Source organism: Balaenoptera ricei, chromosome 1, assembly GCF_028023285.1.
Source record: "Balaenoptera ricei isolate mBalRic1 chromosome 1, mBalRic1.hap2, whole genome shotgun sequence".
Classification (NCBI taxonomy): Eukaryota; Metazoa; Chordata; class Mammalia; order Artiodactyla; family Balaenopteridae; genus Balaenoptera; species Balaenoptera ricei.
The window spans coordinates 28,632,735-28,648,368 of NC_082639.1; the positions used below are offsets into that span (position 1 = coordinate 28,632,735).

The window sequence follows — 15,634 nt, forward strand, 5'->3', positions numbered from 1 at the left end:
TTCATGCTAAACAAGCCCTCCTGTCCCCCCGGAAGCTCAATTCCAGCCGCGAGCCCGAGGGGGAGGAGGGGTAGTGCTGGGGGGCAGAACTACGCACGAGCGAAGGAACCTGGGTCCCCAGGCTGTCGCCTCCCGCTCTCCAGAAGCGGTCTGCACCTTCACCCGCCCTGCGCGAGCCCCAGGCCCCAGACTCGGGCAATACCCACAAGCAAGATGGCGGCAACGGCAGCACCCCCTACGGCTTAGCGCCCAGCTGTGCCATTGGCTAGAGCCTGGAGTGAGGCCGCCGCGGATTGGTCGAGAGTGCTGCGGGGGTGGGGGTGGAGCTGCAGCAGCCTGGAGCCGGGAGTGGGCAACGCGGCGTGAGCAGCGGCCCCAGGCTCCCGGAGCATCGCGCTCGGAGAAGACTTCGCCGCTCGGGGCCGCAGCCTGGTGAGCTCAGCCCCCTACAAGCCCTCCCTTACATCCCAGCCGGGGCCACTCCGAGCCGGCGCCTATCGATGCCGACAGACCCCGGGGACCCTATCGCGACTCCATCGCGCCATATCGCGACATCATCGTGCCTTGTCGAGACTCCATTTTGCCACAGCCCTTCTCAATATATAGCTATATCTTTTTAAAAAATTTGCCCTGTCATCTTTGGGGGCTGTCCCATGTCGTGATTTTGCCGTGATCTCTCCGTGACATAACCGCGCCATCGTGAAGTGTGATCTCATCGCCGCCCTGTCGTGACTTCATCAATGTCGTGTTGTGACCTGGCTGCGGCGGGACAGGTGGTGACCGTCAGGAACCCTCCTTCCCTTCTCATCTCCCCATCTCAGCAGCCCCTCTTCGATTATCCGGCTTTTGGAGTCTCCGTTGTCCTGGGAGCTACCCGGGACCCCTTCTTGCTTCTCCAGCCCCTGCCGGCGTCCACAGGCTGGTAGCCGGGCAGGGAGGGTGAGGAGAGGGAGCGCAAGGGGTTAATTCTGCTGCTGCTTCTGCTGCTCTGCTGCTGCAGCTTCTGCCCGAGGGAGGGAAAGGAGAGGAGGCAAGGAGCCTGCGGGGGCGACTGAGAGCCCTGGCTGGAGGGATGGGGTCTCCAGAGGGCCCTCTGAGCTTTCCCTGGTCAGCACCTTGCTTCCCCACTTCTGCTGAAGCTTGTCTCCTGTCTCTCCTGAAGAAGGGAGGGGAAAGGAAACCTAGGATGCCCTTTTCCCTCATGCCAGCCTGAGTCCGGATAATCGAACTTCACCCGTGTATGTCTCCATTCCTGTCTGTCCTCACCACTCCCTCCCTGTACGCCTGGTGGAGGGAAACAACACCTGGCCTCTGGTGCCAGGGAGCAGCTGAGCAGTGGGGCCAGCCCCCTCCCACCCCCAGGAGATTGGTGAGGAGAGCTGTCCAGCTGAGCAGCAGGATACATGGTCCTTCTTTCCCACTTTCTGGAGGTGACCTTGGACCAGGGTCCCTTCTTCATCCCTAAGGACTTGAGGGTCCAGCCCCTTAAAGGGGCTCCCCCAAGGGAGGTCAGTCCTGAGGAGTCCATCCCTCCTGATCCTCCCTTCCCTCTGTGCTAATCCCTCCCTCCCTCCCTCCTCCACTCCCACCCCCACCCCTCCTCTGCAGAGGGATGCTCAGTCCCTCTTGTGTTCACAGTTGGGCAAGGCGGGCATCATGGCCTCGGATTGCGAGCCAGCTCTGAACCAGGCAGAGGGCCGAAACCCCACCCTGGAGCGCTACCTGGGAGCCCTCCGTGAGGCCAAGAATGACAGCGAGCAGTTTGCAGCCCTGCTGCTAGTAAGGAACGGACTGACAGTTGGGAGGTGGGAAGGGCTGGGTGGTTGGGCTCCCTAGGAATGGGGTCAACAAGTCCCCAAGGATATATAGGTGGTGCTAGTAACCCTGGAGGCACCAAAGAAGGCCCAAGGCACCTACCTGTGGACTCATTTTTGCTCCCCTGAGTATGGGAGCAAAGGGGAGAATGGGGGTGAATAAAGCTTGTGGCCCTAGGAGCCTTGGAGGAAGCTGAGTGGGTCTGCTCTCTGGGGCGTCCCAGAGCAGATGGGAGCTGACTCATAGGGTTACAGCAGCAGGTAGTAACTAGTGCAGAATACCTGAGGGCTGGGGATGTTTGTTCTGGAGGTGGAGAGAGTAGCAGGACTGGAAGTGACTGGGAAGGGGTCCTAAGGGATGGCCAGGATGGGTATGTAGGTTGCGGGTGAAGGATCTGGTTCGGGGCTTAGCCCTGGAGGAACCCAAGCTGGGGACAGCAGAACAGGAGCTGCAGTGCTGGGAAGGGGGGGGGGGGTGAAGGGAGGGAGGAGGGAGTACAGCCTGCTTGTTTGCCATGGCAACAGGGAGAAGGCTCCAGAGTCAAGGGCTCACACTGCAGCAGAGGAGGTGTTTAGGTGAAATGTAAGAGGAAATGTTTTGACAGGCAGAGCAGGGAGACACAAGAGCCATTTCCCCTGAGAAGGTGGCGGGAATGGATCAGAGACTTCTCTGGAGAGAGCAATTAGGGAGGGACCCCAAATCCTTGGAGAATTTTAAACACTGAGTTCTAAGCCTCTTCCAACTCAGGATGTGGGCATCTAGCTTAGACATCAGGAAGAACTTCCCAACTAACCAGGTAATGAAACGGTAGAATGAGTAGTTGAGGAGGACCTGACCTCCCTTCCACAGGGATGACAGATGAGAGATCCCAGAGGTCACACCTGTCTGCCTCTGGGGAGGAGGAAGGAGCTGGATGAAGTGATCTCTGGGAGACCTCCTGACCCCAGAGTGAATCTTGTTATATAACCTAGTCCTGCTAATGGTCAACCCCCAGAGTGCAAGGGACAGTCTTTGCCACCCCTTCCTTTCATCCTGCTGATAGCACATACCTCCCTTAGGTGACCAAGGCAGTCAAAGCAGGTGACATCGATGCCAAAACTAGGCGGCGGATCTTTGATGCTGTCGGCTTCACCTTCCCCAATCGTCTCCTGACTACCAAGGAGGCGCCGGATGGCTGCCCCGACCATGTTCTCCGGGCCTTGGGTGTGGCCCTGCTGGCCTGCTTCTGCAGTGACCCTGAACTAGCCGCCCATCCCCAGGTCCTGAACAAGATCCCCATCCTTAGCACCTTCCTCACAGCCCGGGGGGACCCTGACGATGCTGCCCGCCGTTCCATGATTGATGACACCTACCAGTGCCTGACAGCTGTGGCAGGCACACCTCGTGGGCCCCGACACCTCATTGCCGGTGGCACCGTGTCTGCCCTGTGTCAGGCATACCTGGGGCATGGCTATGGCTTTGACCAGGCCCTGGCACTCCTGGTGGGGCTGTTGGCCGCTGCTGAGACACAGTGCTGGAAAGAGGGGGAGCCTGACCTGCTGGCTGTTTTGCGGGGCCTCAGCGAAGATTTCCAGAAAGCCGAGGATGCCAGTAAGTTTGAGCTCTGCCAGCTGCTGCCCCTCTTTCTGCCCCCAACAACTGTGCCCTCTGAATGCCTCCGGGATCTGCAGGCTGGGCTGGCACGCATCCTGGGCAGCAAGCTGAGCTCCTGGCAGCGCAACCCAGCACTGAAGCTGGCAGCCCGCCTGGCGCACGCCTGCGGCTCCGACTGGATCCCAGCGGGCAACTCCGGGAGCAAGTTCCTGGCCCTGCTGGTGAATCTGGCATGCGTGGAGGTGCGGCTGGCACTGGAGGAGACAGGCACAGAGGTGAAAGAGGATGTGGTGACCGCTTGCTATGCCCTCATGGAGTTGGGGATCCAGGAATGCACCCGCTGTGAGCAGTCACTGCTTAAGGAGCCACAGAAGGTGCAGCTTGTGAGCGTCATGAAGGAGGCCATCGGGGCTGTCATCCACTACCTGCAGCAGGTGAGGGTGCAGTGCCCCACCCGAGGGGGCCCAGTGTGGGAGGGGGAGTCAGAAGGCAAGGGAAAGGGGGAAGTGAAACCCCGAACCTGGGTATATGGGGAGACAGAGAAGACGCACCTACCTACCTACGGAGGGCTGATCCTGCGGCACTCCAGGGAGTAGTGTGTGGCCAAGCCTCCCTCTCCCTCCCTGAGCCTCCACACAAGCACCATACCACACGCCATATGTGCACTCCCATCACAGTACACACACGCGCGCACACAACACAGAAACCTCCTACTCACAACCCTCCCCCCAGTCCACACACACGAAAGTGAAGCAGTCTGTTTTGTTCAGTCTCCAGCATGGCCTTACACACATACACATACAAACTTGTCACAGTACAGGGAAAAGGAGCGGGGCTGCCTGCTTCCTGTCCTCCGTGGAGGGTCTGCCGACTCCATTTGATCACCTGCCCCAACATCCCCTCCTCCCTCCTGCCTGAGAGTCCAGCTCGCCTGTCCTGCAGGGGTTCCCTCAGAACTCCGGCCTCTTTAGTAGCCTGCTCCAGCCGCATACCCCACACACTGTGCCAAGCTCCCATTGTCTCGTTCTTTCTGATTTAGCCCAAAGTGGGGCTTCTCTCCTGGCCTCCCACCCCAGGTCAGAGCCACTGTAGAGGGAGTGTTTTCTTAGCTTTGGACCTGTGGGTCTCCTTCTAGCCTAGAGATGCTTTAGAGGCTGAGTCCCAGCGAGTGCAGGGGCATGTTGTCTAAAGTCCAGTTCCCTCAGCAGGCGTGCCCTGAGGGCCTGCTCTGTGCCAGCCCCCCGTTGAGTGTGTCCCAACCATGCGCTGACTTCTGGGTACACGGGGCCTGCCTTTGCAGGGCTCACAGGCCAGAATTCCCTTCTACTTGTGTTATTCCTAGACTGGCCGGCGTGCTGGCCAGGCAGGGGAGGTTCTCTGGTCCTGCTCCATCTCAGGGGAGTCCTTTGGCAACAGGTGGGGCCAGAGAAGCAAAAGGAGCCCTTTGTGTTTGCTTCCGTGCGGATCCTGGGTGCCTGGCTGGCCGAAGAAACCTCATCCCTGCGCAAGGAGGTCTGCCAGCTGCTGCCCTTCCTCGTCCGCTATGCCAAGACCCTCTACGAGGAGGCCGAGGAGGCCAATGACCTCTCCCAGCAGGTGGCCACCTTGGCCATCTCCCCCACGACCCCAGGGCCCACCTGGCCAGGGGATGCTCTCCGGTGAGTTTGTAGTTATGGTCTGTTCAGCCAGAATGTGCTAAAGGGGTAACACAGGGATACCTCCTCTCTCCCCAGACGGGGCTGTGCCGGGCTTCCTGACGGGGGCATGAGATTTAGTAGTATTTCTGTTTGTCGGGGGTGGGGTGAGGGGTTGTTCCCTCAGGACACCTGGGCTTCCTAGTCTCACTTGCCAACCCCAGGTTACTCTGTAAACAGAGAACTGCTATTGAGCATCGACTGCCTGCCAGGCATTTTACTGTACCCTTTACCATTTTGATCTCATTTGGTCCACGCAGCAAATCTAGGACAGAAGTCTCATCCACATCTTCAGGATGAGGAAGCTGAGACTCCAGGAGGTTAAAGTAACTTGCCCACACTCACAGCCCAAGTTTGAGCCGAGGCCTGTGCAACTCCGAAGCTTGTGCCCTACAAAGATGTGTTCTCCTTCTCCCCTACTTCCCTTTCTCTTAGATGGGGTGCCCCCCCAAAATGGAATCCTGGTGCCTTCATTTCTCCCCACACACATCTGTCCCTTCTACCCCCCCAGGCTCCTCCTGCCCGGCTGGTGCCACCTGACGGTCGAAGATGGGCCCCGGGAGATCCTGATCAAGGAGGGGGCCCCCTCACTTCTATGCAAGTATTTCCTGCAGCAGTGGGAACTCACATCCCCTGGCCATGACACCTCAGTGCTGCCCGACAGCGTGGAGATCAGCCTGCAGACCTGCTGTCACATCTTCCTCAACCTTGTGGTCACTGCACCGGGGCTGATCAAGTGAGGCCGGGGAGGAATTGGAGGAAGCAGGGGTCCTGCTCAAACTTGCCCCAAATCTCAGTCTCCCACTTTGCTTCCCTGTGCCCATGGGTTCCTATTAGTGTTAGAGTGAAAGGGTCTCAGAATGGAGAGAGAGCCACCCCACACAGGGATTTGGTATATGTGGAAGCCCTCTGGGCATGTATGTCTACCTGCTCCAGCCATAACCCAGTCTCTGCTCCCCAGATGCCACGGATGGGGCCCAAAGTTAACTGTTCACCCTGCTGCCTAATTTCTTGCCAAACCCTGGCCTGGTAAAGCTGGGAGCCCAGCATCCCACGTTTCCGCAGGGCTTGGTCTGGCTCTACTAATCTCCCGCCTCCCATCTTTCGCTCCCTTTCTCCCCAGGCGAGATGCCTGCTTCACTTCTCTAATGAACACCCTGATGGCGTCGCTGCCCGCACTAGTACAGCAGCAGGGGAGGCTGCTTCTGGCTGCCAATGTGGCCACCCTGGGCCTCCTCATGGCCCGGCTCCTTAGCACCTCTCCAGGTAAGCCCTGGGGACCCAGTCCTAGCAGATGGAAGCAGAAGACCTGGGTGGACCTGCTATGTTCTGGGCATAAGTCATCATTTTCTGGAAATGGTCTTACAGAATTTTCCAGTCAAGGAAATCTCTGAAGTGCACCTCCCTCCCCCGCCCCACCCCACCCCACCCTTCTTCCCCAAATGATAACATTTTCTTCCTTCTGCAGCCTTTTAAGGCAAGGTCTGGTGGGTGTAAGCACAGGCCCGCTCCAAGGCACAGGCATAAGCACCTGGAATCCCCAGCAGCCCAAGGAATCTGAATTCTGTGTTTTCAAGGTGGAGCCGCCCCCTCCGAGGCCTTGAGTCAGAAACATGACTTTTCTCCATTGAGGTTTTTCTGTGCTTGGCACCGCACCCCCCTCGTGACAGGCTTCAGCGCCCCTGTGCACTTACCTTCCCCACCTCCCACCTCACTCTGGCTGCGTGCGGTGGGTAGGGACATCCACTTCAGCCCCCTGCCAGCCCTCTGTGTCTCCCACTTTGGCCGTGGGTGTCTGCTTGGGTCCCTCTGTCCCTGCCTGTTCCCTGTACCCCATCTGTCAGGCTGGAGGAGCTGCACAGATGCCTGGGAACAGGGTGTAATGCGCCTGTACCCTCAGCTGCCTCTGTTCCCTGTGCGGGGGGGCCCCAGTAGGGTACCTGGCAGCTGGAAGGGGAGCACGTCCCAGTAGACCAGGAGCTCCCCCCCTCCCTCTAGCCCCTGAGCTCCCTCAGATCCAGGCTGCATCTCCACAGCCCCTGAGTAGAGCCACAGTGCTGGTTCACCCACAAATGCCACCAGGTTAGCCTAACAACCTCGGGAAAGCATCTGCAGTGCAGGAGGCGAACCCCTGCAGGCAGGCGAGCCAAGCCTGGACCCCAGCCCATGGTCCCCTCTGGCACCCTCTTCTGGCCTGAGAATCAAATTGCCGCACCCTCCTCAGCCTATGAAGTGCTAGGCCCAGCAGAAGCTCCCGTCACTACTCAGACTACAGGAGGGTCCGACCACGAGTCAGTGTCCCAAGATTATTACATTTCATTCTCACGACAGAGTTCTAAGATTAGCACTATTGGCCCCATTTTACTAGTGAAGAAACAAGACCCAGAAAAGTGAATTAACCAAGGTCACACACTGAAGTCAGAGGTAGGGTTTGAACGCAGGCAGGCTGATTCCAGGCTATGCTTCGGCTCCTGAGTGTGCCCACCAGGAAGGGAAGGGGCTGGTGAGGCAGCCGTTTCATGCCCCCCTCCCTCCTTGCCTTCCAGCTCTTCAGGGAACGCCAGCATCCCGAGGTTTCTTCGCAGCTGCCATCCTCTTCCTGTCGCAGTCCCACGTAGCACGGGCCACACCTGGCTCAGACCAGGCGGTGCTGGCCCTGTCCCCCGACTACGAGGGCATCTGGGCGGATCTACAGGAGCTCTGGTTCCTGGGCATGCAGGCCTTCACAGGCTGTGTGCCCCTGCTGCCCTGGCTGGCCCCCGCCGCCCTGCGCTCCCGCTGGCCACAGGAGCTGCTCCAGCTGCTGGCCAGCGTCAGCCCCAACTCTGTCAAGCCTGAAATGGTAGCCGCCTATCAGGGTGTCCTGGTTGAGTTGGCACGGGCCAACCGGCTGTGCCGGGAGGCCATGAGGCTGCAGGCAGGCGAGGAGACGGCCAGCCACTACCACATGGCCGCCCTGGAGCAATGCCTGGCAGAGCCCTGAGGGGGCATCCACTGGGGACGGAGCCGGGGGCGGGCGGCAAGGGAAGGGGGGAGGAGGCATCTCCCCTGAAGCCCCCAAATTGGACCCTCTCCCCCAACTTCCCCCCCAAACATCCCAGCTTTCTGGCTTTTCCGAGGGTAAGGGCATGGTGCCCATCCTTCAAGGGTAGGGAACTGCGTCACGCCCCCTGGGCCCGCTCAGGGGCAGGGATTGGCTTGGAAATCAGCATGGCTGTCCCCGCCAGGCCGGGGGAGGTTGGAGCAGCCCGCAGGGAGGGGGGCACTAGGTGTCATTGTGCCCGATGTCTGGCTCCCTCGCAGGAGGGAGGCCCCCAGGTGGGACAGGGCTGGCAGGAGCTGGCTGCTTCAGCCCATGTGCCCTGCCGGCCAGGGCGTGGGCTCCCCTAGACTGGTGCCCCTCTGGACTTCCAGGTCCACGTCCTTTAAATTGGCCACTTGGTTCTTGCACTTGGCCCCCTTGGGCAGAGAGCAGGCTCAGGCCCTTGACATCACAGTTCTTCCTATCAACTTCAGTGACCCAGGGTCTGAACTGCCCCAGCCTTCCAGAGCAACCTGGGGCAGACAGCCCTGGTGGGGGGGGTCGGGAAACCTCCTTCCGCCTGAGCTTCCTTGAGGGGACCCAGGAGCCCTTGGATCCTGGTCTCTAAGCTTTTGTGTTGTGTTGCAGCAGAGTGACAGTGAGGGTTGGGGAGTTATTTATTTTGCCTGCCCTTATCCCTGCTTGGACACCTGAGCATCTGATCCCTGTCCCCTTGATGCCTTCTGGCCTGGCTGGAGCCAGGAACCGGAGGGATGCTTTCCCAGAATCCGCATGTTTCCCTAGTGACTGCACCCCATCGCCATCGTGGTGCCTGGCTTTAACTCCCACCCCTGCTTGTGATTCCTCTCTGCAGGGAGACGCGACTGGCGGCTCCAGCAGGGACTACCTTTCTTATGAACCTGATCCCTTGCTTCCCTCTCCCCTTCCCTCCCCCAGTGCGTTCTGTGATCGCCCAGTTCAAAGCTGTGCACATGTGGACACTCAATAAATGTTCATTGGTGACAAGATGGCTCCCGTGTGGTTTGTCCTGCACCTTCTTCCTTCCAGGCCCCAGCAGCTCACAGCACACATGCCCTGCGAAACACACTTCACAAGTGTGATCTCATTCAGAGATGACAAGAATCCAATCCTCCCAAGAATCCAATGAAGCAAGCGTCATCCTGATTCTCCAGGTGAAGAAACTGAAGCAGGGGTAGGTGATTTGTTCAAGGTGTTACAGCCAGTACGTGCCAGAGTCAAGACTCCATGTGGGCCATCCAACTTCTCAGCCCACACCCTTCAGTACCAGATCAGGTGGCAAACTCATATGTTGATGTGGCGAGGCCTCTGCGGGGGCTCTTGTGCTCCTGTGTACAAATGAAGTTCCGCCCCTCCATGTCAGCAGATTGTGGCCAAGTAGCACTGCCACATCCTCCAATGTTTAACAGGAAGTCAGAAATCTTAGTGTTTATGTGAAATCTGATTTTGAATGTTGATATTTTTAATTAACTCAGTACTACCCCAACAGAACATCAGCAGGCCAAACGTGACTTTCAGGCAACCAGCTGTTTACTTCTGTTCTATGCCAAGTGAGAAGGGGAAGGGTCTGAGAGCTTCGGCGGAGACTGGACCCAAGTACCCACTGCCTCACCAGGCCTGAACCAAAGCTGTAAGTCTGGAGCCAGACCAGCCTCTGGCCCACGTTCTGCAGACTCTTCCACCTAGGCCCTCAAGCCTACAAGCATTGGTTGAGCACATCCTAAGTGCCTACCTGTGGTTGGCTATGCATAGACAGGAACATTCATTTATCTATTGGATGTACTGGAAGTCATGTCCTCGGCATGGAGTCCCTGAAATCCCTGAAAAATATGCCTGGTGTGCCAGGCTAATCAGTTTGGATGTGGGGTCATGCTGAGACTGTGGATTTTTGAGCAGGTTGAATGTGATCCATTTGCATTTTAGAAAGATGACTTCGGCTGCAACAGGGATGACTGAGTCAGGGAGCTCGGAGAGGAAGTAGTAAGTCTGAATTGAGCCAGTGGAGGTGAGGGTGGAGAAAGTATAGGTCAGAGTTAGCTAATTGGGCTTGGTGATTAATTGGAAGTGAAGAGGGATAAAGAGGGAAGGATGACTCCCAGGTTCCTGATCTGGGCCAGTGACTGGATAGTGGGGCCATTCACTGTCACAGGGAACACTGAGAGAAAAACACGTTTGTGTAAAATATAAGCTCATTTTGGTAAATGGTGAATGCGTACAGCTTATATCCAGGAGGAAGTCGCTCTCTGCAGTCGAGCTCAGAGAGAGGCCTGGGCAAGTGACAGATTTAGGAGTTGTCAGTATAGGGGGTCCTTAAAGTCATGGAAGTGACTGAGATCATCTGGGGAAGTGAAAAGAGAAGAGAAGGGCCCCATAGCCAAAGGCAACTACCCTTGGTCCTTGCTCTCAAAGTACTCTCCCTTGTGCGGTGGGGAGGAAAAACCCTGCATAAAGTCTCAAAATGCAAGGCAGACTGAGCTCTGTACTTTGGTGAGGGATGGTCAGAGAGTTCCCGGCTCTGGAATGGGGAGGGGACTAGGCTAGCAGTGTTAAGACCAAGTTTGCTCCTGGTAATTCAGCAGCAAGGGAGAAAGGGGGACCTGAGCTGCAGTTGTGAGATTTAACCACGAGGTGGCGCCTCAGCATCTCCTTGTGCCTGATTTCCCCCACCCTGCAAACAGTCCGGCCCAGAGCAGAAGGTTGTCAAAGGCTGGGAGGAGGTTGGCTGTGTCAACAATAAAGGAGGCCGGCCTGAGTCTTTTCTTAACATAAAGTCCAAATGCAAACTCAGGGCTTCCCTGGTGGCACAGTGGTTAAGAACCCGCCTGCCAATGCAGGGGACACGTGTTCGAGCCCTGGTTCGGGAAGATCCCACTTGCCGCGGAGCAACTAAGCCTGTGCGCCACAACTACTGAGCCTGTGCTCTAGAGCCCGCGAGTCACAACTACTGAGCCCACGTGCCACAACTACTGAGACCCGCGTGCCTAGAGCCCATGCTCTGCAACAAGAGAAGCCACCACAATGAGAAGCCTGTGCACCGCAATGAAGAGTAGCCCCCACTCACCGCAACTAGAGAAAGCCTGCGCGCAGCAACAAAGACCCAATGCAGCCAAAAATAAAATTAATTAATTAAAAAAAAAAAAACCCAAAACAAATGCAAACTCACTTTTTGAAAAGAGAGGGAAAGATTTGAGCCTGGGAGAAGAGCAATAGGGCAAGTATGCCAAATGGGAGCCCATGTATGTTTGAACATGCATGCCTATGTGTCAATATATGTCCTGTGTTCCCATGTGTCCCATAAGTGTCTCTGTGCCCTCTGTGTCCAGCAGTGTCTGCACAGGTACCCCTGTGCACATTCCAGGGCTCCACATGTGTGCATGTGTTCCAGAGAGTGGGCAACCAACAATGCCCACCTCCATGCCTCAGAAAGTGAGGCACCCCTTGGTCCTGAACAAGAAGGGCAATAGAGTCTGCAACCACAGGACCCGGAAGCTTGAGGAGCCCCCAAAGCAGCAGCAGACCATGCAGAACATCCATCTCCCTAGTAGCCATAAGCAAAATCATTCATTTATCAGGTGACTTCCCCAGATTATACCTGGGTTCTATGTCTAGCTACCCAGGGTCATGTTCACATGGAGGCTTCCAAAAGGATCCCTCAGTAGGCTGAGGGATTCATAAACTCATTCATTCATTCATTTGTCATTTATTTAATAAGCGTTTGCTGAGCACCTGCCATGTACCAAGCCCAGAGCTAGACTAGACATATTTTCTCTTTCTCCTTTCATCTTCTTCTTGTGAACTGGTTCATGAGGCAGGAAAGGAAGATTAGGTTCAGCTGCAAGGAGCCTAAAATGCTGGTTACAGTGTTTAAAATTTTTTTCCCAAAGATGAGCCATGAGGAACCGCAGGAGAGTTTTCAGTCAGGAGGTAACATGGTCCAGTCATTTTTGTGGAAGAAGAGATATGAATGAAAGCAGGAGACCATTTGGGGGTGGGGGGTTGTTGCAATGGTCTAGGCAGTGGTTCTCAGACTTGACTTTGCTTCTGAGCCACCTTACAGGCAATGGCTGGGCCCCACTCCCAGAGTTACTGATTCAGTGGGTCTGGGTGGGGTCCACGAACTGGCAAGTTCTTCTAACAAGTTCCCAGATGTTGTAGGTGATGCTGGTCCAGGGACCACACTTCGAGAACTACTGGTCTATGAGGAAGAGTATGGTAGCTTAAGATGCTGACAGAGGATGGAGAGAGATGTTTAAGGATTAGAAATGACAACACTCTATGAGGATTAGCTTACGGAGGTGAGGGAAAGGACAGAGGCTGGGATGGCTCTTCTTAATTTGAAGGATGGTGGTGCCATTTAACGAACTATAGAACACAGGAGGAGAGGCAGGCTGGGGTTGGTGGTGGGGGCGGAGGAAATGTTGAGCTCAGTTTGGGCCTTGGAAAGTCTCAGATGGCTGCAACAAGGTGTCTGGAGGAAATATCCAGCTGGCAATTGCATCTATGGGTCTGGATTTTTGGTGAGAGATACAGACTGGAGATAACAAGTTTGGGAGATAACAGCAGACAGGTAGTCATTAAAGTCTTGAGAGGGGATGAACTCACTAGTGAAGAGTGTAGATAGGAAGAAAAGGCAGAAGCTGCAACTCTGGGAATGAATAACTGACCTTAAGGATGTGGGTGAAAAGAGGGGAGATAGAAAAGGAGACTGAGGGACTTCCCTGATGGTCCAGTGGTTGAGAATCCACCTTCCAATGCAGGGTCGTAGGTTCGATCCCTGGTCGGGGAACTAAGATCCCACATGCTGCGGGGCAACTAAGCCCATGCTCCACAACTATTGAGCCTGCGCGCTCTGGAGCCCACGCCACAACTAGAGAGAAGCCCACGTGCCTCAACGAAGATCCCACATGCCACAACTAAGACCCAAAGCAGCCAAATAAATAAATAAATTTTTTTTTAAAAAAAAGAAAGAAAAGAAGACTGAGAAATGGTCAGATTAGAAAGGAGGAGAAAGAAGCAAGAAGAGGTTGTCTTAAGCTGCAGGGAAGTAGGGTGAGGAAACCCAAGGAAGTCACTGGGCAGGCAGCTCTTCCTGTCATTCTGGCCTTCCCAAGCTTACTGGAGAGAGCAGGAGAGCCCCAGAGCTAGGCACAGGCATCATCAACCTCGCTGCTCCTGGATGTCTCCCAAAGGGGTCCACCGACCTGCATGCATTCACTGTCACACATACACCAGTCCTGGAGCCTGATGTCTAATGTCCTGTGGCTGAAGTTGAGGGTCAGGGGAAGAGGGGGTCTCACCATTGACTCACATATCCACACATATAGACACACACACACACACACACACACACAAAACACACAAACATACTCTTGACCTCTGATCTGTCCTAGGCATGAGGTTGCAGAGCTGCCCAATTTTGCTTTGTTTACCACCCTAGCTGGTGGTTCCACCTTCTGGAAAGTTCTTAGTGATGAAACCTTGCCTGCTTCTAGCCTCCTCATTCCCTCAAAGCCTCCCAGGCTGAGATGACCCAGACCTGAGCTCTGCACCTGCCGTGTGCCTTCTGGGATGCCCTCCTCAAGTCTCCTCCACATACCTCCCATGGGTTAATGGTGTCACCTCTATCTCCCTTTCTCCTCTAATTTAGCTCAATATTTTTACCTTTACTTTCTCATCTTCCACTTCATTAGAAAGGGGCCTAAGAAAACATCTCGTCCTCTCTTCCTTCCCATACCTTTTTTTTTTAAATAATTAAAAAAAAAATTTTGGCCATGCCGCATGGCGTGTGGGATCTTAGTTCCCTGGCCAGTGATTGAACCCACGCCCCTTGCATTGGAAGCACACAGTCTTAACCACTGGACCGCCAGGGAAGTCCCCCTCCCATACTTTTTTTTTTTTTTTTTTTAAATGAGGATCTTGAATCAGATGCATATGTTTGATTTATTTATTTATTTATTTATTTTGGCTGTGTTGGGTCTTCGTTTCTGTGCGAGGGCTTTCTCTAGTTGTGGCAAGTGGGGGCCACTCTTCATCGTGGTGTGCGGGCCTCTCACTATCGCAGCCTCTCTTGTTGCGGAGCACAGGCTCTAGACGCGCAGGCTCAGTAGTTGTGGCTCACGGGCCTAGTTGCTCTGCGGCATGTGGGATCTTCCCAGGCCAGGGCTCGAACCTGTGTCCCCTGCATTAGCAGGCAGATTCTCAACCACTGCGCCACCAGGGAAGCGCCCCTTCCCATACTTTTTTATTGTTATTGTTGAAGTTGCAGAACCTGAGGTCAGAGAGGAAAAAGGTCTTGCCCAGAATCACACAGTCCATCGGAGTCAGGACTAAATTCTAGGCACCTGAGTCTAAGGCAATATAGAATAGTAATTCTGAACCCAGAAAGAGGCTAGAGGCAGACTACCCCAGCTCTGCCACTTAACTAGCACCTTGACCTTGGGAAAGTCATGTCACCTCTCTGTGTCTCACTTTTCTCAACTGAGAATGAGGGTGATAAGGGTTTCTATCTCATAGGGCTGTTGTGAGAGTTAAATAACTCAATACTCATCAAGTACTTAGCACAGAGTCTGGCACACTCTGTAATGTTTGCTGTGATTATTTCTACTCTGCCCTGGTCTGAGCCTCTTCCTTTTTTTAATTTTAATTTTTATTACTTTTTTTTAGCACCTTCCATCTGCTTTCTTAATTCCCATTCCCCTTAGCATTCCTCTCATTTCCCTTTCTGTAATCCTTGTCCCTGTTCCTTAGGAAGGGAGGGTTGGGTTTTGAAGGAAAGATAGAGTGACTGCAGGAAGTGGAACATGCTTGAGAGCCAGCCAGTGCCTGCCATGGTAACACACAAACACACAGCCTGTGCATATTAGTGTGATGATAGCACACGGTCCACATGATGTCAGTTACACACAGCTTCACTCAACATCCTCTGGGTATAGACCAGCCCACACTCAGTCAGTCCAGGCCCTCATGGCTTCAGAAATATCTTGAGCCCTTCTCAGGTGGAACTCATGATGCCCAACCCCAGTGTCAGGCAACTCTCTGTCGGGCCAGTTTGTGTCTCCAACTTCCTCAGACCTTGGCTTGGCAGTGGGAGTTACCAGCTGGGGGAAGCCTGAGTGAAGTAAGCACCCTCAGAGGGGCTTTGATCCAGAAACGTGCAGAGAGGCTGTGATGGCCCCCGACTCACACACACACACACACACACACACACACACACACACAGGTACTGACATATGTGTGCACATGAGCCAGCAGGCTCGAGTCTGCAGCTCGCAAACTTCTTCCACCTTCAAGACTGCCCACCTCATCCATAATCCAGTGAGGCGGTTAGAGAAAGGACTGATACCCATTTTACAGACAGGGAAGCTGAGGCCGAGGAGGAGTAGTGCTTTGCTCAAAGGCAAAGGTGCAATAGAGCCGAGAGCAAACTAGGGCCCTATGTCCCAGCCTCGAATCCTTCTCTGTTTCAAGGTGA

General features: G+C 55.1%; 2 protein-coding genes across 3 annotated transcripts in view; one reads left to right on the forward strand and one right to left on the reverse strand.

The window, feature by feature from the left end:
- The window catches only part of KIAA0319L (KIAA0319 like), a 107,452-nt gene extending 107,254 nt beyond the window's left edge, over positions 1-198 (reverse strand). Inside the window, exon 1 of the mRNA XM_059918978.1 lies at positions 98-198. The gene's annotated coding sequence lies outside the window, so the exon portion shown is untranslated. The remainder of the gene's footprint in view (positions 1-97) is intronic.
- Positions 11-9,150, forward strand: NCDN (neurochondrin). 2 transcript variants are annotated; one of them, XR_009502581.1, is made up of 8 exons: positions 11-773; positions 1,639-1,779; positions 2,874-3,842; positions 4,825-5,066; positions 5,614-5,838; positions 6,226-6,368; positions 6,571-6,679; positions 7,649-7,716. XR_009502581.1 is itself a non-coding variant. In XM_059919011.1 (7 exons), the coding sequence occupies exons 1-7, from the start codon at positions 741-743 to the stop codon at positions 8,083-8,085; spliced, it is 2,190 nt and encodes a 729-aa protein (XP_059774994.1). In that variant the 5' UTR covers positions 11-740; the 3' UTR covers positions 8,086-9,150. The 2 variants fall into 2 exon arrangements, 1 of the variants encoding a protein (XP_059774994.1); XM_059919011.1 differs by lacking the exon at positions 6,571-6,679 and having other exon boundaries at positions 7,649-9,150.
- Positions 9,151-15,634: the final 6,484 nt, after the last annotated feature.